General features: G+C 38.2%; 1 protein-coding gene across 2 annotated transcripts in view; it reads left to right on the forward strand.

The window, feature by feature from the left end:
- The window catches only part of ABCA12 (ATP binding cassette subfamily A member 12), a 393,723-nt gene that overhangs the window by 212,680 nt on the left and 156,066 nt on the right, over positions 1 to 24,977 (forward strand). For both annotated transcript variants that reach the window (XM_058185940.1, XM_058185931.1), the window contains 7 exons: positions 925 to 1,040; positions 3,487 to 3,584; positions 4,394 to 4,647; positions 4,728 to 4,840; positions 16,914 to 17,038; positions 18,007 to 18,180; positions 20,519 to 20,683. In XM_058185940.1, the coding sequence (XP_058041923.1) occupies positions 925 to 1,040; positions 3,487 to 3,584; positions 4,394 to 4,647; positions 4,728 to 4,840; positions 16,914 to 17,038; positions 18,007 to 18,180; positions 20,519 to 20,683 (1,045 nt within the window). The remainder of the gene's footprint in view (positions 1 to 924; positions 1,041 to 3,486; positions 3,585 to 4,393; positions 4,648 to 4,727; positions 4,841 to 16,913; positions 17,039 to 18,006; positions 18,181 to 20,518; positions 20,684 to 24,977) is intronic.

The raw sequence follows: 24,977 nt of genomic DNA on the forward strand, positions 1-24,977 counted from the left end.
TAGAGAATTAGAAACGAAGTGAAGAAAAGGGGAGAAAAAAATAATAATATAAGAAATATTAGATAGGAGTAAACAGGATTTGAATAGATATGAAGGGAATATGTATGTAACTGGAGTGTGGTTGAATGTATAAAAAGTATATATGGAATATGCATGATGTTATATTGTAATCTACATGAAAGAAAAAGTGTTAAAAAAGTATGTACCAGACAAGTCGCACCATGTCTAATGTTTTTAAATTGTATATTTAATAGAATTTATTTAAAAAAAAGAAAGAAAAGAAATTTCTCCTTAGTTCTAAGTTGGATCTCTCTTTAAGGATCTTCCACCCACTACTTCTTGTCATGCCTTCAGCTGCTTTGGAAAATAGTTGACCTTGTCTTCTCTGTGACAGCCCCTAAGTATTGGAAGACTGCTATAATGCACTCCTATTCTTCTCTTTATTAGACTAGACATACCCAATTCAGTGTATGGTTTAGCTCCAGACCCCTAATTATCTTGCATTCTTTCTAGGGTTTCAGAAATTTTTTTGTATTCTGGTGAATAGAACTGGACACAGTATTCCAAGTGTGGTCTTACTATGCAGTGTAAAGAAGTACTAACACTTCACATGATCTTGATACTATTCTTCTGTTAATGCATGTTGGGATTGTATTTGCTTTTTTTGGCAGCCGCAGCACACACTGCTGGCTCATACCTAAGTGGCTGTCCATTAAGTCACCTAGATCCTTTTCACTGTTACTGTTTTTGAGCCACTTATTTTATATTTGTGCATTTGGTTTTTCTTGCTTAAGCAAGAATTAATTTTAATTAATTAATTTTCTGAATTAAACTGTAGGTAAATTGAAGACTTTATTTTAATTACAAACCATTCTTTAATGTGTGTGCCTTCAGATAAGACTGTTTTGTTCTGTTTTGTCCCAGGTTTCTGTTTTCAGAACTTGAAAATGTCTTCCTAAAAACATCTCATAATGGTAACGTCTCATCATATTTCATTTGCATAATGAACATGTTTCAAGGGTCAATCGATGAATTATCAGGTAACACTTACTTCTATAATAGCATATATTTGTTTTTAAATCTTCCCCTTGTGAAAGAGTTTAATAGCAACTGCGTGCTCTATGGTGATACTGATGACAGTTCATACCTAGATAAAAGCCAGGAAGGCATATCAAGAAGAATCCTACTGGGTCTGTTCCCCCCACATTTAATAAACATGCACCCACTGTTTACACTTCAGAACCAATAGTAACACAAGGCTTAATATAACTGTAGTATATTAGAATTAGAATATTTTATTGGCCAAGCGTGATTAGACACACAAGGAATTTATCGCCGGTGCATAAGTTCTCAGTGTACATACAGCAATAGTGACAGATCATATAACACCAACAATATAAAAATAATAAAACAGCTGAATGACAGATTAAATGGATGGAAAACCAAAGCTTTGTATAGACAGCACTTGAAAAACATTGAAGGAAAATGTGATAACAACTTGACATGGACATGGCTTAAGAGAAGAACCATCAAGAAAGAAACAGAAGGTTTAATATTGGATGCTCAAGAACAAGCACTACAGTTTGTAGTGCTTGTTCTTGAGCATCCAATATTAAACCTTCTGTTGCCATGAAAGTGAAGATACAAAAATCTACTGACAATCCAAACTGCTGACTTTGCAATGACAAAGTTGAAACTGTTTCACATTTAATATGTGGGTGCAGCAAAATTGTGCAAACTGATTATAAAGCTAGACATGACTGAGTTGCTAAATTAATCCACTGGTCATTATGTAAAAATTATGACTTACCTGTATCCGAAAAGTCATGGGAACATAAAAGTGGCAAAAGTCATTAAAAATGAGAAGGTGAAGGTCTTGTGGGACTTTCGAATACAGATGGATTGTCATTTGGAACACAACACGGCAGATATCACAGTTGTTGAAAATTGAAGCGCACAATTTATTGATATCGCTGTACCAGGAGAAGCCAGAGTCAAAGAAAAAGAACTGGAAAAAAATCAAGAAATCTGACCATCGAAACTATGCGTTATGGATGAAACATGTAACAGTGATACCCATTTTCATCTTGGCCCTTGGTACCATGTCCAAGAATTTTACAAAATACATCAAGAAATTGCAGCTTCCTGCAATAATACCTGTGGAACTGCAAAAACTGCACTACTCGCAACATTATATATTTTAAGAAGATAAACTATCAGTGCCAGTCAATGATTTTGCAATACGTTTTTAAATGTTCAGTTAACTGAATTTCATGTTTAATGAATAAAAGAAATAATACTGATACTAATAGTAATAATAATAACATATTTTTATTTTTGAATGTTCAGTTGACTGAGTTTCATGTTTAATGAATAAAGTATATTATAAAAAATATAAAATATAATAATAGAAATATATTATTTCATAAAAAATTATTGGGTACTTATCTTAAGAAAAGAACTGCAGTGCCACTAAAAGTTGATGAATTGAAAATTTACAGAGAAAAAAATTCTTTATTTTAGTTAACACGGGTTTGCATTCAGGCATTTTATTTTGTGATAGTGGTTCTAGCTTAAACCTAAAAAAAAATAAAAATGTTCTGATGTTCATTCAAAGGATAACCTATTTGATGAAACAAATAACATTCTAAAGTTGATAAAAACATTTGATGGAGTACTGGTTTGGAAAGTTTATTCCCTGGATGAACCTTAATGTTCTTTGGAATATAATATAGTCAATATAAACATTGTTTTTATTTGTGCTTGAAAAGAGCTGAAACATGAAATGAAGTAATGAAGAAAAGAATGGTCTGCAGTATTTTTTAGTGTGTATGAGGGTTTGATTCCTACATCCTTCTTTTATTTATTTTATTTATTTATTTATTATTCAAACTTTTATACCGCCCTATCTCCCGAAGGACTCAGGGCGGTTTACAGCCTTATAAAACATAAAATATAATATAAATACATGTTAAAACAACATTTAAAAAACTTATTCCATTAGGCCAAATTTAAAAGTATAGTTAAAATACAAAACCCCATTAAAATTAAATTTATAAAAAAAAATCAAACCCTAGGCCAGCCCTGCACGGATAAATAGATGTGTCTTAAGCTTGTGGCGGAAGGTTCGGAGGTCGGGAAGTTGACGTAATCCTGGGGGGAGCTCGTTCCAGAGGGTGGGAGCCCCCACAGAGAAGGCCCTTCCCCTGGGTGTCGCCAGTCGGCACTGCCTTTTAAAGCTTGATTCAGCTCATGATGGTTAAGTATATCCCCACCCCCAAATTCTGGGCAGAATGCTTTCACAACTATTTTAAACTATAGAAATCAAATATACCTCAGTTGCCATTCAGTAAACTGATCTAAGAGACAAACACTTGCTGGAACAATGTTGCTTTCGTTGGTTTTCAAAATGCCTGCAGTTTGTTAGTGATAGTGGAAATTTATAAACAATGTATTACAAAAAATAAATGGTGTTGTTTCTTACAGGAAATAGTACTCTTCCTCCAAAAATAAGAAAGCTAAAAGGAGTTATTTTTAATTCTCAAAATTCTTTTGCCACAGTTCCAGAGATTCTGATATTAAAAGTAAGTATGGATATGAATATGGATATGAAAAATACCAATGATAATATGAAAGTACACGTTTACTGTAACAAGTTTTTGAAGCTCAGCTGGCTGCTTTTTGTAGAATAGCATTGCTAGGGAAATGAACAGAGGTGTACCCTACCTGCTACTTCTCTGCTCCAAATTTTTCCTTCCCCTTGTTTCTTCAGCTATGCATCTGAAGTCCTGTACTGTGTGCAGTTTGGAGCAGAACTGAAAGGGGACTGAACTTTCTTTTCAGAGCTAGAAGAAAGCAGTTTTTCACCCTATAGTTTACAGGACCAGCTCTAGTCATAAGGTGCTTGATAAAATCATATTTGGACGCTCCCTACTTTTTTGTTCATGTTCCAATTTTGTTAGGAATTTTAAAAAGCATCCTTGTGTAGGATATATAGATCGCCTTGTGTAGGTTTACTGGTTTATAAGTATGCTTAGTATTTTCCTGGCAGACCTTTGTCTTGCTCCAGTAATATTATTAGCCTTCTGAGGTCCATAGCTAGAGTAATATTTTTTTCATAACTTGCAACATTTGGTAAGTGTGTTGCTCACTAAATATATCAAAAAGTATAGGGAAAAAAAGTTCTAAAGCAACAAGGAAAGCTTACTATATTTTATACTCATATTGTGTATTTTGGAAGTCTTTTCAATTTTAGTGTCCCCTAAAATTTGGCACCCTGGGCAACTGCCTTATTTGCCTAGACCTAGAAATCTCTCAATATTGGCTAGGTTTCTTTCATTGCCTTTTATTATTCATTTGTGATTAATTTTGTCTCTGTTTTGATCGTTTAAAGCTAACCCATCTGCAAAACTTAACATCACTCCTTTGTGATTTCGAGAGCATTAGATGGTTGCAGCAAACATGCGAGCTCCCTGATGTTAGTTTTGCTGAGTTGTGCAGTCAAAGTGAATTCCACAAGAAGCTTCTTCACAGTAGAAACCAAAGTGATCATGCACTGTCCAATTTAATTAGCCACAGAAGACTCTCCCAACAATTTCAGGAAATAATTGTTGGGAATCCCCAAAAGCTTCTGCAACAAATTAAGTGGTAAGATTCTTTGCATATAATCTGTAGCAAGTATCTATTTGAGAGGGCCAATATTTACTCCTTTTCTTTTCTTTAAAAAGGTTACAAGAAAATGTCCCTCAACTTAAATACTTCCGTGATAACTCTAAGCATATTTCTTCCTTGACTTCTATAATGAATATCACTAAGATTACACCACATTCCAGAAAACAAGGTAATCTTTGCTTTCAGCAATTATGTATGGATAGATTTTTCTTTATTACAGTTTTCTGCCTATTTCCTTTAACATTTTAAAATAATGTTTTTGGAGAACTTAGATTGAAATAAATGTGATAAGTAGGAAGGTGGATTAAGTCTTATGAATTTTGTTTGTTGATTTATAACCAGAAACACATCCTACTCTTTTTTTTAACTTGAATGGCTATGGTAGTGGTGGGGGATCAGTAACAAGATGACAGCATTTGAAAGATAGATTTTTAAAAAATTTGGTGGGGGTTGTAAATGTTAGCTTTAATTTAGTATGAGTGAAATTCCACAAACTCTATCACCAAAAATTGCCAGGGTTCGCTGAGAGGACAAAGAGAATAGGCCTGCAATTGCCTCCAATCAGAGGTGAAAAATTGTAAAGTGTAAAAACCTGTTGCATTACACTGGCATTTGGGGAGCTAAGGCATCCTAGGAATCCTTAGCTCCCCAAATGCCAGCCATAACACAATGGGTTTTTTGGTCCTTTGCAGTCCTTAGCCCCCTAAACACCAACGTAATGCAACAGAGCTAAAGATTACAATGGACCAAAAGCCCTCTTGCAAATGCCAGAGTAATTTTTATTTATTTATTTATTTTTATTTATTATTCAAATTTTTATACCGCCCTATCTCCCGAAGGACTCAGGGCGGTTTACAGCCTTATAAAAACATAAAAAACATAAGAATAAATACAAGTTAAAACAACATTTTAAAAAACTTATTACATTAGGCCAAATTTAAAAATATCGATTAAAATACCCCATTTAAAACTAATTTTTAAAAACTAAACCCTAGGCCAGCCCCGCACAAATAAATAGATGTGTCTTAATAATAATAATAATAATAATAATGTTTTAATTTGTATACCGCCCTTCTCCCGAAGGACTCAGGGCGGTGAACAGGCAAATAAAATACAAACAAACATACTCAATAATTAAAACAACCCTTAAAAAACTGATTCAAATATGCCGGAAAATTTAAAATGACATTACACCACATAAAATTACAAAATTTAAAACCCATCAACAATTCAATTAAAATTTAAAATTAAAATCAGGCCAGTCCAGCCATATGAAATAAATAGGTTTTAAGTTCGCGGCGAAAGGTCCTAAGGTTAGGTAGTTGTCGAAGCCCGAGGGGAAGTTCGTTCCACAGGGTAGGAGCCCCCACAGAGAAGGCCCTCCCGCTGGGGGCCGCCAGTCGACCGGGGGCCGCCAGTCTTAAGCTCGCGGCGGAAGGTTCGAAGGTCAGGAAGTTGGTGCAGTCCTGGGGGGAGCTCGTTCCAGAGGGTGGGAGCCCCCACAGAGAAAGCCCTTCCCCTGGGTGTCGCCAGTCGGCACTGCCTGGCGGACGGCACCCTAAGGAGTCCCTCTCTGTGGGAGCGTACGGGTCGGTGGGAGGCAGTCGGTGGCAGCAGGCGGTCCCGTAGATAACCCGGCCCTATGCCATGGAGCGCTTTAAAGATGGTAACCCAAACCTTGAAGCGCACCCGGAAGGTTAATAAGTGGTGAGGAGAAGGAAATTACTACAATGTTGGGTTCTTTAGAGACTGTCTAAGAATGTGATCCAGGAAGTAGAACTGGGGTAAAATGCAGTATCCCAGGTGGTTAGTGGTGTTTCTCCAAATTCCTAGCAATATTCTTGGATGCATACTGAGTTGGGGTGTTCTGTTTATAGAAATGGGCAGCCAAGGACGGAGGCCAGACAGGATAACAGTGTAACAAGTGTTTATTGCTAACAGTAACAAGGCTAATGGTGGACCCATTCTTAGCTAACAACATGCGAGCAAGCCGGCTTCATTTCATTTGATAGCTCTTATATAGCCAAGCTGTCAAACGACAGACCAATAGGAACACTGTTATTTCCCACTGTATGTTTGCCGGTGGTGCAACCAATCAGAAGCGCTTCCGCCTCCTCGTGTTGCTGGGGCGAATGTAACACCCCTCCCCTCCTGGATGGTGCAGGCGTAGTCAGCTAGGTAAGCTGGGCATCTGCAGCTCCTCCCAGATTGATGCAGATTGGTAGGCACTGCCAGATTGGACGGATTGTTTGCCAGGGATTCTGGAACTTTGGGAGATGAGGCCAGAGGCTCCAGTGGATGGCGAGGACAGTGGAGAAACATCTGGTAGGTCTTCTCTTTAGTTGGGACGCTCGGGTACCGGTTGTCTGTGGTCTCATCATTCGTCTGCTTTTTATTTGCATTTGGAGAATTGATGCAGGCCTCACCTAACTCTGGTTCTAACATGGGGAAATGGCAGATCCTAAGCTGGTCAATATGCCACTTCCAGGTGCAGCCATCCTTCAGTTCAATCCTATATGAGTAGGGGCCCAGCATAGAGTGCTGGGCAAGGAGATAGGTGGCGATTTTATTTTGCCAGTCTCCAGGGTCCAGTTTGCTCAGGGCATCCTATGCCGAGCAAACTGCCCGTTCCGCAGGCCATTGCTGACTGGGTGACATGGAACCACCAGAGCATGCCTAATTGCATGCCTGGTCAAAAAGGTTTGGAACAGTCCTGTGGTTAGTTGCAGCCCGTTAACTGAAACGATGGTGTCCAGGAATCTGTGGGTGGTGAAGAGTCTTTTCAGGGATTTCACCACAACATCCAATATGGTGGAGCGCATCAGCATTACCTCAACCCACTTTGAATAGGCATCCACTACGACCAGGAAGGTCTGTCCCTGGGAGGGGCCAGCAAAGTCAATATGTAGTCTAGAACAGGGTTCTTTGGGGTGTTCCCAATCTCTAATGGGGTCCCTAGATGGAGCTGCCTGTGCCTGTTGGCACTGAAGGCAATGGGATACCCTCTTCATAATGTCCTAGTCCTGCCCCGGCCACCACATGTAGCTTCGGGCTAGTCCCTTCATTTTCACTATGCCCGGGTGCCCTTCATGCAATGCTTTTAAAATGGGTTCCTGCAGTTTAAGGGGAACCACTACCCTCAAGCCCCATAGCAAACAGCCCTTCTGTGCCGAGAATTCGTATTGTCTCTGTACATAAGGTTAAAACTCAGGGCCCTTCTTTTCTAGCAGCCAACCTCTTTTCACCCAGTCCATGACGTGAGTTAACATGCGGTCTCCAACTGTGAACCTCGCAATATCAGTAGAGGTGATTGACAGCTGTTGGTCATCTATTAAAAAAATGGTAGATGCAGGAGCAGGATCCTGCACAACCACCAGAAGGGGGCATTGGCTGCCATCAGCATGTCCTAATTCCTTACTGGGGTGATAGATCAGCTTGTAATTATAAGCTGCCAGGAACCCAGTCCAACTTGTCATCCTGGGAAACAAAATCTGCAGAGTTTGATGGTCCCCGGATAAGATTCCCAATAGCAGTTTATGGTCCATCACTAAGCGAATGAACAGTCCGTAAATATAGTCGTGAAACTTTTTTACCCCTGCCACTACAGCTAAGGCCTCTTTGTTGGTTTGGTTGTAATGTCTCTTGGCTGGGGACAGCATTCCGGAGAAATAGGCTATGGGCACCTCCATGCCACTGGTGTTATGGTCCATCAGCAGCCTAAGGAGCTGGGAACGGAGTTGGGCAGCGATGAGGTTGAGGTGAGGCCAGGGCCATCGGGAAGTGAGGTGAGGACTCCAGAGCCTCCAGAGACTGATAGTAGTGAGGCAGAGGAACAGGAGGAGCCTGTTCCTAATGCACGCATGAGAAGAACTGCCAGAAGGCAAGAGCAGCTCAACCAGAGAGGACAACTCGGGAGTAGGGCCAAGAAATGATTGGCCCCTCCCATAAGGCTTAAAACGGACCAGCTTTCCAGCTTTGCCGGAAAACAACATTGTAGCTGTGTCTTCTGCTTCATCTTCTACTTCATCTATGTCTTTGTTTTTGTGGCTTCTGGACGTTTGCCAGGAAGGGCCTTTGGCAGTTTGCCTAATTGGACCAAGGTTTGTGAGATAACTGGGAATTTGTGTCGGGAGGCATTTGTTTAACTTTGAGTTGAATGATGCTGGGAATGAAATAATTCCCAGCTGTTCGAATAAAGTTTGTTTGTTTTTTCATGGACTAAGTTTATTACTACCTACTTGGGCCTGGGTCACAACAACTGTGTTCTGTCCCCTCCCTTCCTTCCCAAAACAATACGCCAGCCGAGGTTGTCTGCCAGCAATTTATTTACACTTGGCTGGATTTCTTCTGGCAACAAAAGTTCTGGCAACGTTCCTTCACGTGCCAGCCAAGTCCTTATCAAATAGCAGCCTGCCGACAGACCATTGCCAGGGCAATGAGGACTCACAATCCCAGCCTTCAGTCCAAAGCAGTCAAAGAGCCAGTAGTCCATAACTTTGTCCGACACAAGGGCCTATGGAGCACTCTCCCTGCTTTTATCCCCTGTGGGGTGTGGCTCCATGACTCAGCACTGCCTGGGCCTGCCCCACCTTTCCCTCTGCTACGCACGCTTATCTCGGCATCACTGTTTCGCATCTAGCCAAGATTGATCCTCAGCAGCTGGTTTTTGGGGTGTTGCCAGGGAGGAGGAGGGGTCGGGGGAAAGAGGCCTTGTCAGCTCCTCCTCCTCCTTCTCCCGGCCTGCAGCTGGAATCTTTGATGGTTCCAGGGAGGAGGAGGGTCCAGGGGGGGAAGGAGGCCTTGCCAGCTCCTCCTCCTCACTCTCCGAGTCATCCGGCTCCAGAAGGCCAGGCCCGGGGGCCAGAGCCACAACAAACTGGGCAGAGTGTGATTTAGTACAGCCTCTACCCCAAAAGGAGAGACATCACATGCTAGGGTGAGGGGAAGGGAGGCATTAGGTAGGATGGTGGTCGACGTCAGCAGGTCCTTGACAGCGGCAAAGGCAACAGCCTCCTTCCTTCCCCAAGGCCATGGAGTGCGGTCTCACAGCAAACGCTGTAGCGGTTCGGCAATGTTGGCCTTGTGAGGCAGGAACATATTGTAAAAGTTCAGTAAGCCCAGGAACGCTTGCAACTCTGTTCTGTTAGATGGTGTTGGTGCTTCCCATATTGCTTGGGTTTTCAACAGAGTTGGGTGAATTCTTTGCGAGTCAGGCAGGAACCCCAGGAACTCGATCTGGGGCACTCCAATTTGACATTTGGTTTGCTTTAGCTTGAGGCCCGATGTCAAAATCAGGTTATCACAGTCCTCAGGTGGCATGCTAGTTCATCTGCACTGGTGGGAGACAGGATGATGTCGTCGAAGTATGGTAGCATCCCAGGGATGCCTTGCAGCAGACTCTCCATGAGGCTCTGAAAGATCCCAGGGGCCACACAGACCCTGAACTGCAGGCAACGGCATTTAAAAGCTCCACAGTGGGTGACAATAGTTTGAACCTCCGCTCGAATCATTGACCAGGAGCTGCTGATAGGCTTGTGCCAGATCCAATTTGGCAAAAATTTTGCTGTGGCCCAAAGAGTGGAGTAAATGGTGCACAACAGGCACTGGATAGAGGTTAGCCTGCATGGCCCAGTTCAGTGTGCACTTATAGTCACCACATAGACGAACTGAGCCATCAGGCTTGACGGGAACGACAATGGGCATCTCCCATCGTGCATGGTCCACAGGTTCTAATATGCCCTGTGCCAGCAATTTATCTATTTTTAAATCTACCTTGAGGCAGAGCACAAAGGAGACTCTCCTAGCTTTGAGGTGAATGGGCACCACTTGTGGATCCAAATTAAAGGACACAGGTGTTCCCTTACAGTGCCCTAATTCCTTGCTGAAGACATCAGCAAATTCAGCCGTCAGGTCTTGAAACCTGTTAGGGCTGATGGTGTGTATTCCAGCAACACCTAGCCCCAAGGAATCGAACCAGTCTAAGCCAAGTAGACTGGGTAAGGTTCCTTTTACAACAATTAATTTTAAGAAGCCCTGAAAGTTCTTGTAGGCTACTCTAACTTTTCCAGAGCCAGCAACCGGAATGTGATTACCCTGGTAATCACGTAGGTGGACATAACAAGGCATGAGGCATCGCTTGGAGATCCTTGGCATTAGCCTTTTAAGGATGCTCCAAAAAATTAATATTAGGGATGAGCCTGTGTCAGCTTCCATCCGACATGGTTTCCCATTAATGGTTAGGGTGAGGTATTTTTTTTTTCTTCACAACAGTGCTGGCATGATAAATCACTACTTCAGGGAGGTCTGGTTCCCAATAGATAGCGAAGCATTCTTCACCTCCCCTGTCTGTCTGTCTGTCCACCCTGTTAGACCATCTGCAGGGAAATTCCTCCCATGGGGTATGTGGAGGGGAAACCCTGGCTGGCTGAGGGGCACGACAAGCCCTTGCCAAATGTCCTTTTTTCCACATCGCCTGCAGGTTACCTCCTTAAATTTACAATCAAAGTGGTGATGGTTTCCTCCACAGCCACCGCAGGGGAATTGAACTTTTTTTCCTAGTCCTTCCCCACTCTTCTTTGGAGTCACCTTCAGGTGACTTACCTCTTCTTCTTTGTCAGGGTCCATCCTGTCTTCAACCACTTCCTGATGAACAGTTGAAGCCTTCTTGTTGCAGATGGACTAATGGATTTCTGGATTTTTGAGGCTGATTGGTGTGAAAATTCTGATGCTATGGCCTCCTCCAGAGCCAATTGTAGGGTCACATCTGTCCTTGCTAAGAGACAGCGATGTAACTGGCCATCTCTGACCCCACATACTAACTGATCTAATAGCAGTTCCTCGAGATGGTCCCTATATTCACAATGCAAGGCAGCAATTCTTAAGGCCATGTACTGATTGATCGTTTCACCCTCTCCCTGATAACGATGTCTGAAAGCATGGCGCCTAGCTATTCTTGAGGGTAAGGGAGCTGGGGTATTTGGGGGGAGGGGTGATTTAAAGGTAAAAAAAACCTCATACATGGGTTAGGCCCAAAATACCTACAGGAAGTTCTACTCCCATATTTTCCCTATTTGTAAATGTTGATTGTGCCCTGGATATGTTTCAACATTTTTGTTGGGAGAAAAGAAGTCTCCTCTTCAGAGATATAAAACCACATCCTTATTTCAATTTGGAATCACAGTGTTGTGGTCCGTTAATGGCCTGCGGAGCTGGCAGCAGAGTTGGACAGTGAGGAGGTTGGGAAGGAACATGGGCCAGTCCTGGAGTCTGGGAAAGGCTCAGACGAGAGCTCTGCATCAGAGGCAGAGAGGGGGCCAGCGCCATCTGGGAGTTATGTGCTGCCTCCGGAGCCTCTGCCTCAGCGAGGCAGAGGAACAGGGGGAGCCTGTTCCCAGTGCTCGCATAAGTAGAGCTGCCAGAAGGCCAGAACAGTTAAAACAAAAGGGACAACTCGGGAGTAGGGCTTGGAGATGATTAGCCCCTCCCATAAGACATAAAGGAGGATCAAAGGCATGTGAGCCTTTGCAGGAAGCAACTTTGTTCATGCTGGTTGGTTTAAATTCTGAAGCTCCATTTTGACTCTGTGCTCCATGTGGTCTTGCAAAACTAATTGGCAATTAGGTCTTTGGTAGTGTTTCAAGGGAGATAAAGGTGGATGCTTATCAGCCTTATCCTGAAGGACTGTGGCAGACTTCTGTTGCACTCTTTACAAACTATTTGTGACTCATTACGGGTGGTGGATGAACATAATTCACAGCCGTTGAAATAAAAAGAGGGTTTTTTGGACTAGGTATGTGCTTTTTAGTATCTCAGGAAGCCTAGGTCAGAACACACAGACTCAAATTAAAGACTGCAATTGAACCATTTAAGTCATTTGTGGAAAGTTAAAAACAACTTTGAAAGATGTTTGCTTCAGAGTCTTTTCTGCAAGGAGGGTTTTCTGGAACGCTGACACCCTCCTTAACCCAGCGCAAAAGTGTCCTGTCATGTCATTTTGACATGGCGGACTTGAGGTCATGACAAGCCACAATAGAATTGGAAAAGAAAACGTTATTAGCAGACTGTGCCCATTTTCATTTGTGAGGAACTCCTATATGTGCAGCTGCTTGAACTGTAAAAGTGAGTAACTTTAAAATATTTGGCAAAGGGATAGGAAGCTCCAGCAGAAAATTAGCAGCGATTTAAAGAGAAGAGCTGTGACTTACTAAAAAACAACTGCCGAGAGAGAGGAGCAAAAAGAAAGGGAAGATCGGAAAGACTGTAAAAGTGAGAGTGAGAGTGGAAGGGTGTAAGACAAGGAGGATGGAAGGAGAAGGAAAAAAGCGGAACTCATGTCTGGGTAACCGATAAGAGAATTAGGGGACTGAAAAAGACGATTCAGGACTGAAGAAAAACAAGCAACCAAAGAGAGCACGAGAGTGAAAGGAGAGGGCCTTGGAGAGGAGTGGCGAGCAGATAGAGCCGGGAATAAACTGGTGGGGACAGCATTCGGTGGAGGAGAACTGCGATATATGATGAAGAAGTGAAAGGCGAGTGTTTGGGTAATCTGGAGCTTAACAGTGAAAGTAAAAATGCTAGAAAAGAGACAGTGAGAGGGCAGAGAGGAGAAGAGAGAGGAACTGTTGGGACTGAGAGATCTGGACATAACATTGATATCACTAAGCAGAAAAATTGATAGAGGCGGAGTGGATAACAAGGACGATACTATCTAAGATCATTGAAAAATCTGGAGAACTATAATATTTAAACAGCGGAGTCACCCGATTCTGAGTATCAAACAGATTGTTACTTTGTATATTGTGAACAATACCCTGAGTAATACCATTTCCCTGAATATTGCTTTTGTGTATTGCCCCCTTAGCAAGATTGTACTTATAGTCATATATAATTCTATCTATATTAACTTAGAGCTATTTAGATTGTATTCAAGGTACTTTATTTAAAACAGAATCATTTATAATTAGTATTTATTGGAAATCATATTTATCTACTATAATTAATTTAGTTTAATTAATCAAATCAACTTAATTGGTTGAATATAGAGGAAATATATTTAGTGATTTCAAGTCATATTACATTGTACTGTACACTTTTATGTTGATTTAAGCTATAAGGCATTGGGAAGACATTTAATAATCATTAGCAACCTATCGGTGGTTTAATTTAATCTATATTAAAGAAAGAATTATAGATATAAAAGAAATTATTTCAAAGGATAAAAATAAAGTATTAGTATTTATAAAAGTGGTGGATGGTAATTTGGGAAAAGATTTATAAAATTTTGGGAGAACAAAAGAGAATTCTAAGAGAAATGACAAGCATTACCACTATAACACTGAGAGCAGGGAAAAAGACAGCATCCAACCCAACGGTGGTGATGGCTTCTCCGTCAACTCAGAGATCGATAGAAGAGATGCTACCCACAGAAAAATCAAGTTCTAGTCTGACTTCCCAAATGATGCAATCTACCCTTTTAACAATACAGAACACCATGGTTAAACTTCAGGAGATTATGATAAAAAATCATGGAGAGCTGAAAACTAATATACAGAATCTGGATAAAGTTGGTACAATTTAAGAAGCGGTACAAAGGAATGAACAAAAAATTAAGTCAGTAGAAATGAAAACTGAGCAAATGGAAAAAAAAGTAGAACAGATGGACCAAAAAATGATGGTGGTAAATAAAGATCTGGAAAGTTCATTGATACATCTTGAAATGGATAGATCCTTCTTTTACTTAAGGTTCCAAAATGTTGTGGAAATGAAAGAAGATGACCTGGGAGGGGTAATGGCAGGATTGATTGCAGAAGCCCTTCAGAGGGGAAAAAATGAGATTATAAATGAGTTGGACGAAGTTTATAGAGTTGAAACAAACTATACAAAACACCATCATCTGCCCAGAGATGTACATATTAGGTTCGCGCGAAAGAAAGTATCATCTATAAAATTACAAGGGACGAACCTATGGAAAAGAAATCATAATGTTGAAGCAGGTCCCTAGGCGGATTCAGGAATAGAGGAAAGACTACTGGTTCCTAGCATCTCTGCTAAATAAGAAGAACATATTATTCCAATGGATCATCCCAGAAGGAATGTCGATATCCTGGCAGGCAAAAGAATTAAAGTCGATGATTTAGACAAAGCCCAAGAATTATATGATCAACTGATGGGGATGGAGGAAGATTCAAGTAGCAGAGAGAAATTGGAGACAGCTAGTCTAGAAGAACAGAGACATCCGGAGGTGAAGAGTTGGAAGAAAGGTGATAAAAGAGAATCAAGAAGAAGAAAGAGGTACTAGGACTAGGGCACAAAGAAATACCAGAACAGATAGAAATCAGAGATTGGTGGACAACTAGGAAAACGGAGAAAGAAACCCAACTATTGTCAATAAATGTGAATGGATTGAATTATCTTGTGGAAAGGAAAAAAAAAATACTCATGAAATTGGTGAAGCAGAATGTAGATATTATATGTCTCCAGGAGGTGCACATCAAAAAACAAGACCAGAAATATTTAGAATATAACAAATTAGGGCAATTGTTTTCAGCACTGGCAGAGAGAAAAAAGAGAGGGGTGATGGTATATATCAGAAAGAAATAAAAGCTAACTTAGTTTATGCTGATCCTAAGGGAAGGGTATTATTGCTCGAATTAACAATAGGGGGAAATAAAATGTTATTAGCTAATATCTATGCCCCAATAAAAATCAGAGGGAGTTTTATAAGAAAACACATGAAAGGATTATTGGGACAGATTGTAAAAATATATGTATAGTGGGGGATTACAGTGGAGTAGTAAATGTTAAAAAAGATTATGTTAGTGATAAGAAAAAGCAAAGAGGAATGTATTACCAAAAAAAGTTTTTGATATGGTCGAGGAGTTGAATTTGATTGATGTGTGGAGAACATTAAATTCCAATGGGAAGAAATTTACCTTTTATTCTAAGCCTCATAAATCTTTTTCCAGAATTGTCATGGTATGGGCAAATAGGGAATTACCGTATATACTCGAATATAAGCCGATCCGAGTATAAGCCGAGGTCCCCAATTTTACCCCAAAAACTGGGGTAAACTGGGGACTCGAGTATAAGCCGAGGGTGGGAAATGAGGCACCTACCGGTTGGGGAAACCCTCCCTCCCTCAGCTGAGAAGGCTGGCGGCTCCCCGCCCGCCTCTCACTGCACCGCAGGGCTTCCCGCCGTCCGGTAAAATGTGAAAAAGAAAAAAAACTCGAGTATAAGCCGTATATACTCGAGTATAAGCCGAGGGGCTTAAAAAAAAACAAAACTCGAGTATAAGCCGTATAGACCCGAGTATAAGCCGAGGGGACGTTTTTCAGCACAAAAAACGTGCTGAAAAACTCGGCTTATACTCGAGTATATACGGTAAGTAAGGAAATAGAAAGGGTAGAGATTCCCCCAAACATATGGATGGATCATAACCCTCTGAAAATAACATGGAGAGGTCAAAAGAGGAAAATTAAAAGTTGGACTTTGAATCCGCAGATATTACAAGAAAATGAATACCTCCAAAAGATTAAAAAAGAATTGACTCTATTCCTTGATGTAAACAAAAAACAACATACCTCCCTACAAAATTTATGGGATACACTGAAAGCGTAAACAATAACATACATGTCAAAGAGAAATAAGGAGAAATGGAACAACAGGACATGTTACTGAAGGAAATAGGTCAGCTAGAAAAAAAGCTCCAAGTAAAGCCAGGTGATGAACAAACCAATGAAACATTAACATTAGTCAAACATAAGTTTTGAATTTTAATTAATTACAGCAATACTGGTAAAGAAATAAATAGAACATATTAATCACCAGACATGTTCAGTTGATACGATTTAACCAAGAAGGGAAATTAAAATTCATTTTTTAAAAAAAATGTATTTCTTAGGCTTCTGAAATGAAAAAGTCAGATAAAATTGAAGAAGTATAAAAATAGTCTTTTTGTAATAAACACATTTTTTATTTTTTAAAAAATACTACCTAAATGTGAGTACCAAATAATTGAAAATGTATGTGGATCAAGTTTCTCTTTTGAAATAAAAATACATATTAATTTTAAATAGGGGAATAAACGTTTTGAATATTTTCTTATTCACTTTATTACTTTGTAGCATAAAAGACTTTTCTTTTGCAAATCATCTTTTAAGTGTTCTGTTTATAGTATTTTCTGAAAGCTGGAGCAATTCAGACTTTTTTATTTTAAACTTTTGTTTTGTGATGTTTTAAAGATATGATTATGGATCTGTTCCGAAATGCTGATGGCCTCAAGAATGATCTCAGAAATATTGTAGGATTGTCTACCAAAAGTATCAGTGCTTTCACAGAAATGCCTCTTTCAGAAAACAAAACACAGGCAAGTATCTTGGGAATAATAACTATAAGCTTAGATAACTTTACAGAGATTATATCATACATATTCATCTATGTAAAAAATCAGGTGTGACTGAATGATGGATATCAGTGGGTAACTCATCTTTTTCACTGATGTATCTGTTTAATAATGTAGGTTCCCTTCTAAATCAAATCATAATATTTCAGCCTATGATGCTACTGGTATAAAGATAATAATTGAAAGGGTCATTAAAAATAAACTGGCTGAATTTCAAATAATATCCCAAAATGACAGCTACACATAGAGAAAAAGCAGAGGCCTTCCAGAAGGTTTAATTCTGCTTTTCATATTTTTATATATCTGTTTGAATAAGGTTTATAAAAAGCTACACTACCTTAAATGTGGGTTGAGTAATAGATCATGCTGTATGTTTCTGATTTTACTTTTGGAAAGTATATAGGGCAAGTTTTTGCATTGGTAATCACATATAGTCTGTTTCACCATACAATAAAAATAGATGTATTCACCAGAGGAAAGAAAGTCTATGTTAAGCCATAACCACCTAAGGAAGCGTTCATTGGAAACATGAAAATATCATATGGTTGCACTCAGTGGTGGGATTCAGCCAGTTTGCACCATTTCGGGAGAACCGGTTGTGAACTTTCTGAGCAGTTTGGTGAACTGGTTGGAAGAAATCATTAGGACAGAATGATTGGAAGAAACCATTAGGGCAGAGAACTGGTTGTTAAATTATTTGAATCCCACCACTGGTTGTACTTCATCAATTAATGTATTAATAGCTAAAGCCTCAAGAACTTGAGTGCTTTGATTCCTGTTTTTGCTTACAAACTGCCTGATATAACAACTGGTATCTTATCTGCTGCTTTGTTAAGTGGTCTAGGTCAGTGGTTTTAAAGAGAACTGCTTAATTGAATCTTGTTAGAGAGACCTAGTATTTACTTCTCTGCTTTTTTTTCATGCCAATACAGCTGATACTTCAAATACTGCAGCTAGAGTCCTGTAATGCTGATACTGGTGATGCTAAGATGGAAATTATAGCAAAACAATTCTGCAACTTCTCCCTTGCAGAAAGGGCTTACAAGTCTTATCTTTTGGGGATCACATTTCTGCGTTACTTAGATGTCTACAAATTCATCTATAAGGTTTGTTTCATGTATTTGGTTTTGTTTGCCATTCTATGCACAATGGGAAAGAGATCCACAAGATCAACAGTAAGTTTTAATGGGTGGTGGATATATCAATTCAGTGGGACCAGATGTGACTTGGACAACTCTGTGCTCCAACATGATTGAAACTAAAATATTATGAGTATGATTAGAGACGACTCTTTAGCAGCTTTATTTGGAAGGAAGGAACCGACATAAACAGGGATACTTTCGAAGACATGCTGTAGATACCAGACACAATTATAGAGCACCGGTAACTTCATATAAACTGCATAAGTGCAAAGTAAGGTGTTGATAAGTAGTAGCATTTATAATACATGAACATACATAGTATTTATTTATATGATCATTAGCAATATACATATGTTTCATATACAGTAGCAGAGGAAAGAAAACAGATCATTTATACTGTATTTATGAAATACATAAAGTGTCCTAAATGTCACACTGTACACACATACAAATGCATTTTGCTTTAAAGCGGTTCTATTAGATTTAAGCCTGAATTTTCTCTTATGCAATTGCAGGTGGCAACACCTAGTGGACTTTGACTAATCACAAAAAAACTAAGCTGATTTAAATCTGATGAAGACTTCCCTGAGAGGTCATTGGGAAATCTCAGAGCTATTAGCTACACTGGGAAGTTGAAAAAATATTTTGAAGGAGGCAGTGGCGAATCATTTCCATATTTTTGCTAAAAAAATCTTATGGATATGTCCTTGGATATGTCCAAACCAGGAGCTGGGTTTGATTAAGGAGGACTGTGCTTAATTCCACCATTCTGTTATAAGCTGACACTGATCTCCCTTCATCTACCTGAGCAGAGGTGTGCAGCAGATGGTTAATCACATTTTATCATTGAAAATTTTAAAAGATGGGGACCTCGTAGTTTGAGGTGCTGCATCCAAGCCTATTTCTCTTCAGTGATTGCTTTGGTAGTGGATGGAGTGATCAAATCTCTTCACTTCCACTCTGAAACAATCCCGGAAAGAATTAATTGAGATTCTGTGAAGGTGGTTTTATTTTGACATTTTTTTACCTTCCAATGAAATAAGAATAATAGAAAAAACTATAATGTATTTCGAAAAACAATTACACGTGTAATTGTTCCAATCATTTAAAAACAATATCCTAAATAAATTTAGTTTATGATTTTGCTCAAAGTCTTAATGTTACTATTGTCACTATTAATTATTGCTGTGCTTCCAAGACTATAGTTGAACAGTGTATGTAGAAGATATTTGTGCGATTCCGTAGAATTCATTGAAATATTTGGAATTATGTGAATATTTAAATTTAAAATTGAAGTAGAGATTGTATTTATCCAGCAGTATGCAATGCTCAAATTAACATCCCTAAATCTCAATGCAAAATCTAAACTTACTGTGTTTCATGGACAGGGTAGATTTATTCAGAAGGGATATTATTACTTACCAGATAAGAAATCTGAAAAGAGATTATTCATTTGTTCAGTTGTAACTTAATGTTACTTGATTCACAAGGATGCCTCCACATAGTAATAGACTAGTAAGATCCCCAAAGTTCATGTCCTTAAATTCAGCAGGTAGAACCCAGTGGTGAGTTTCAAATTTTTTTACTACCGGTTCTGTGGGTGTGGCTTGGTGGGTGTGGCTTGGGCATGGCAGGGGAAGGATACTATAAAATCTCCATTCCCTCCCCAATCCATGGGAAGGTTACTGCAAAATCCCCATTTCCTCCCGATCAGCTGGGATTTGGGAGGCAGAGAATAGATGGGAGTGGGGCCAGTCAGAATTTTTACTACTGGTTCTCCGAACTATTCAAAATTTCCATTACCAGTTCTCCAGAACTGGTCAGGACCTGCTGAAACTCACCTCTGTTTGAACCTTGAAATTATGAATACTGAACTGTAATTATTGATTTATTGGCAAGGGGTTGAACCAGGAATGGTAAATTGTAGAGCTAATAAATGATATTGATACTGAAATACTGATTTTTACGGATGCAGCAGAATGAAGCATAAAGAACTTTGCATGGACTGGAGAATACAGGAATAACAACAATTGTTATTGAATTAAGCAGAAAATAGACTGTTTTCCATAGTTCCATTTCTCCCTCAAATATATGAATTTTGATCTTTTGAGAATGTGGCTTCTAGGTATATAATCTTTTAAGCCCAATTCAGTCCAAGAAGGTCTAAAGATATTGTGATTTGAGCAAGAGAATTAATTAAAAATTAATGTTTGGTATCAGTTGAATGAAATATATTACATGTATCTCTTTTAAAAATATGTTTAGTTTGGATTATGGTGTTGCTTTTTGTGGGCTTCTCTAGATGCTTTTCCCTAAGGAATTTCAAATTCCTGTGGATAAGGCATTAGAACTTCTGAAAGACTTGGATCACTTGAGGATGCAGCTTGTATCAGATGTTCATCCACTCTTAGATGCAATTCATTCCCTGAAAAAGCTGAGGATGACAAGACATGCACCACTTTCTAAGGTTTGTTTTTAAAATGTGTTAATTTTTAGAAGCTGGAATTACATAAAAATAATGAAAAATGTCAGAAGTCTAGACAAGTATTTAATTTGCATAGAAGTCAAATTATCAGTTCCAACATATTATGGGAAGGATTCTTATTATGAGACTAGAAGCCACAATGTCACACTGAAAGAGGACAAATAGATTTCAGCATCTGAGAGAAGAAATATTGTCAATTTCTCCTTCTTTTTTAAAAAAAAGTTTTTATTGATTTTATTACGACACAACACAACACTAACATACATAACATAAACACATAATCTGTGTTTTCTTTTTACATGACTGTTTCATTCCTTCAACTTTCTGCTTTATACATTCCCTTTTCCCTTCTTTTTTATTATCTTTGACTTTGTCATCCCTTTACATTTAGTTTTATTTATTTACAATATTTTACACATTTGTTATCTTCTCTTCTCCATCCTTTATTTCTATTTAATTTTCCTGTTCTCCAACCACTCATACCATTTTATCCATATTTGATAATATTCTGTCTTTTCCTTTTCCTTTATTTCTTTCGTTAATTTATCCATCTCTGCACAGTCCAGAATTTTCTTGATTGTTTCTTCTTCTGTTGGTATCTTTACATTTTACCAGAACTGTGTGTAGGCAATCTTTGCTGCCATAATTATGTGTAATATCAAATACTGAATATCTTTGCTGTAAGTTCTGGTTAATATCCCAAGTAAGAACGTCTCTGGTTTCAAGTCCACCTTATGTCCACTTATCTCTTCTGTCCAGTTTCTGATTCTGGACCAAAATTTTTTTTGCCTTAGGACATGTCCATCATAGGTGATAGTATGGTCCAGGAGGTTTTTTTGCATTTCCAGCAGTTTGACGAATTATTAGGAAACATTTTAGCTAGCCCTACTGGTATAAAATGCCATCTGTAAAACATTTTTAGCTTGTTTTCCTTGTAAGCCGTTGATAGTATCAATTTAATATTTATTTCCCATAATTTTTCCCATTTCTCCAATTCTACGTTGTAGCCAAAAAAATTTGCCCATCTAATCATGGTATCCTTAACTACCTCTTCTTCCATTTTATATCTACGTAGATATTTATATATATTGCTAATTAATTTTATTTCTGTTCCATGAATTTTATCCAATTCTTGCAGTTCTTTTCGTACCTCATACCTTTTTTTTATCTCTTACGACTTTAGATTGAATTTGTGTGAATGTGCACCATTCTATCACCCTACCCATATCTTGTTCTAGTTCCTGTTTCTTTTTCAACTCTCCCTGGTCATTTATCAATTCCTTATATCTAATTATCTTATTTTTCTCGAGTTAATTTGGATATATCAATGCTTCTGTTGGCGATAACCACATTGGGATTCTTGTATAATGTTTTTGTTTTATCTTTTTCCAAATCTGTAGCAGTGAATTCCTGATCCAGTGTGTTTGAAGATATTTATGTGTTTTATACTTCTCGTCCTACAGGAATGCATGCCACCCTACTTGTAGATCGTGTCCTTCTATTGTTAGCACTCTATTGTTTTTCAGCTCCATCCAGTCTTTTAACCAGACTAGACTTGCCGCTTGAAGATAAATTTCCCATTCTGGTAACGCCACACTCCCTCTATCCTTCGTATCTTTGAGTAATTTAATTTTAATCCTGGGCTTTTTCCTTTGCCATATAAATTTGGCAATTAATTTGTTTAATTCTTGAAATTTTTTTTTCCTAATTTCAATGGTATCACTTGGAACAGAAATAATATTCTTGACAATATGTTCATCTTCATTCCCTAAAAATGAGATTTGCAACTTTTCCCAATTTCCTAAATCTTTTTTTATTTGGTGTATCAATTTGTTGTAGTTGTCCTCCTTAATTGAGGAACATTTCGCGGTAAGCCAGATTCCAAGATATTTTATTTTCTTACTTGTCTTCATTTTTATTTTATCCTCTAATTTAATTTCCTGTTCCTTTGTTACTTTTTTTGTAATCAGTTTAGATTTATTCTTGTTAATTAGGAGTCCTGCTACCTCTCCAAATTTTTCTATTTTTTGTATCAATTTAGGAATCGTTTCCATCGGGTCTTCCAAAATAAATACCATGTCATCAGCAAATGCTTGAGTCTTGTATTCTTCCTTTCTAATTTTTAAGATTAATTTTTAATTTTTAATTAAAAAATTAATTTTTAATTTTTCCTGATCTTGTCTGATTTTTGTTAGAAGAGTTTCCAGTGATAAAATAAATAGAAGAGGAGAAAGAGGACATCCTTGCCTTACCCCTTTGTTATATTGATTTTTATTTATTTATTTATTTATTTATTTTTATTTATTAGATTTTTAACCCTTCATTTATAACTACCCTGGCTGTTTGTTTAGAATATATTTCCCCCACCATTTTTTCAAATCTTTCCCCCAATTCCATATAATTTAATTGTGTTGTGATAAACTTCCAATTCAGATTATCAAAGGCCTTTTGGGCATCAGGGACAACCAGCGCTGCTTGTTTTTCTGGGTGACTCTCATAATATTCAAGCACATTCATCACTATCCTCATATTAGTTTTAATTTGCCGCCCTGTCAGAAACCTATTTTGGTCTGAGTGTATGTAGTTGTTCAACAGTTCTTTTAGTCTTTCTGCTATTATTATTTCCAGTGTTTTATAATCTGTATTTAGGAGGGAAATTGGTCTATAATCTTCTACAGAGGAATTATTGAGTCTGTCATCTGCACCTCTATAACTTTCTGGTTTGGTTCTGCAACCCAACAAGACAGACACAGACTTCATAGGATAATTAGAACTGCAGAAAAAACAATGGCTACCAACCTGCCTTCCATTGAGGACCTGTATACCGCACAAATCAAAAAGAGGGCTGTGAAAATATTTACAGATCCCTCATATCCTGGACATAAACTCCTACCCTCAAAATGACACCAGAACAACTAGACACAAGAACAGTTTTTTCCCGAATGCTATCACTCTGCTAAATAAATAATTCCCTCAATACTGTCAAACTACTTACTAAATCTGCACTACTATTAATCTTCTCATCGTTCCCATCACCCATCTCCTTCCACTTACGACTGTAACTTTGTTGCTTGTATCCTTACGATTTATACTGATATTGTTTCCTGATTGCTTATTTGTAGCTTATGACTATCATTAAGTGTTGTATAATTAAGTGTTAAATTTGTACTCTATGACTATCATTAAGTGCTGTAAGTGTTGTACCTTGATGAAGGTATCTTTTCTTTTATGTACACTGAGAGCATATGTACCAATATAAATTCCTTGTGTGTCCAATCACACTTGGCCAATAAAAATTCTATTCTATTCTATTCTATTCTATTCTATTCTATTCTATTCTATTCTATTCTATTCTATTCTATTCTATTCTATTCTATTCTATTCTATTCTAATACAGTCCAATATCCTCTTATGTACCTCTTTAAAAAATTGCTGTTGGTTTGTATTAGGGGCATATATTGCTATGAGTAACATTTGTTTTTGTTCTATCTCTAGTTCCAGCATCAAAATTCTACCTTCATCATCTGCATATCTTAAGTTTGCTTTTATTTTATCCTTGACATAAATGGCAATACCTCCTGTCTTTTTATCTGCTAAAATTGGGTATAATGTTCCTAATTTCCTATTCTCTAATAATCTATATCCTTTTTATATATGTACCTCTTGGAGACACATCACTTCAGCTTCCAATTTCCTTAATTTATTAAATATTTGTGTCTTCTTCTTTGGAATATTTAATCCATTGATGTTTACTGAGAAAAGCTTAATTGTTTCTCCCGTTCTCTACTTGATCTGTCTTTTTGTGCTTCTAGTCTCCCTTACTACCATTTCTTTTTCTCCCTCTCTTTCTATACTTCCTTTTCCTTGTTTTTTGTGTGTGTCTTTCTCTCTTTCTCCTTCTTCCGAGTTCTCTTCCTCCTGACTTCCAGTCTCTAATTTGTCTCTATTCTCTTGATCTTCCCCCTGCACAACATGATTTTCATAAAATTCCCTTGCTTTCTCCAATGTGTCAATCCTGTATTTTTCCTCTTGCCATGTCACAAGTAGGCCCTCAAGTATCAGCCATCGAAACATTACTTTATATTTAATTAATTGGGTTGATAGAAATGATATTGACGTCTTTGGTCTCTTATTCTTTGTGGAACCTGTTTCAATACTATAATTTCTTTACCTCTATAAGTTAGTGTTTCCTCTCTTGACCTTTTATACACTTTATCCCTTATTGTTCGCTTCGTAAATTTTATGTGTACCTCCCTTGCCAATCTATGCCTTCGTG

The sequence above is a fragment of the Ahaetulla prasina genome, chromosome 1 (assembly GCF_028640845.1).
Source record: "Ahaetulla prasina isolate Xishuangbanna chromosome 1, ASM2864084v1, whole genome shotgun sequence".
Lineage (NCBI taxonomy): Eukaryota > Metazoa > Chordata > Lepidosauria > Squamata > Colubridae > Ahaetulla > Ahaetulla prasina.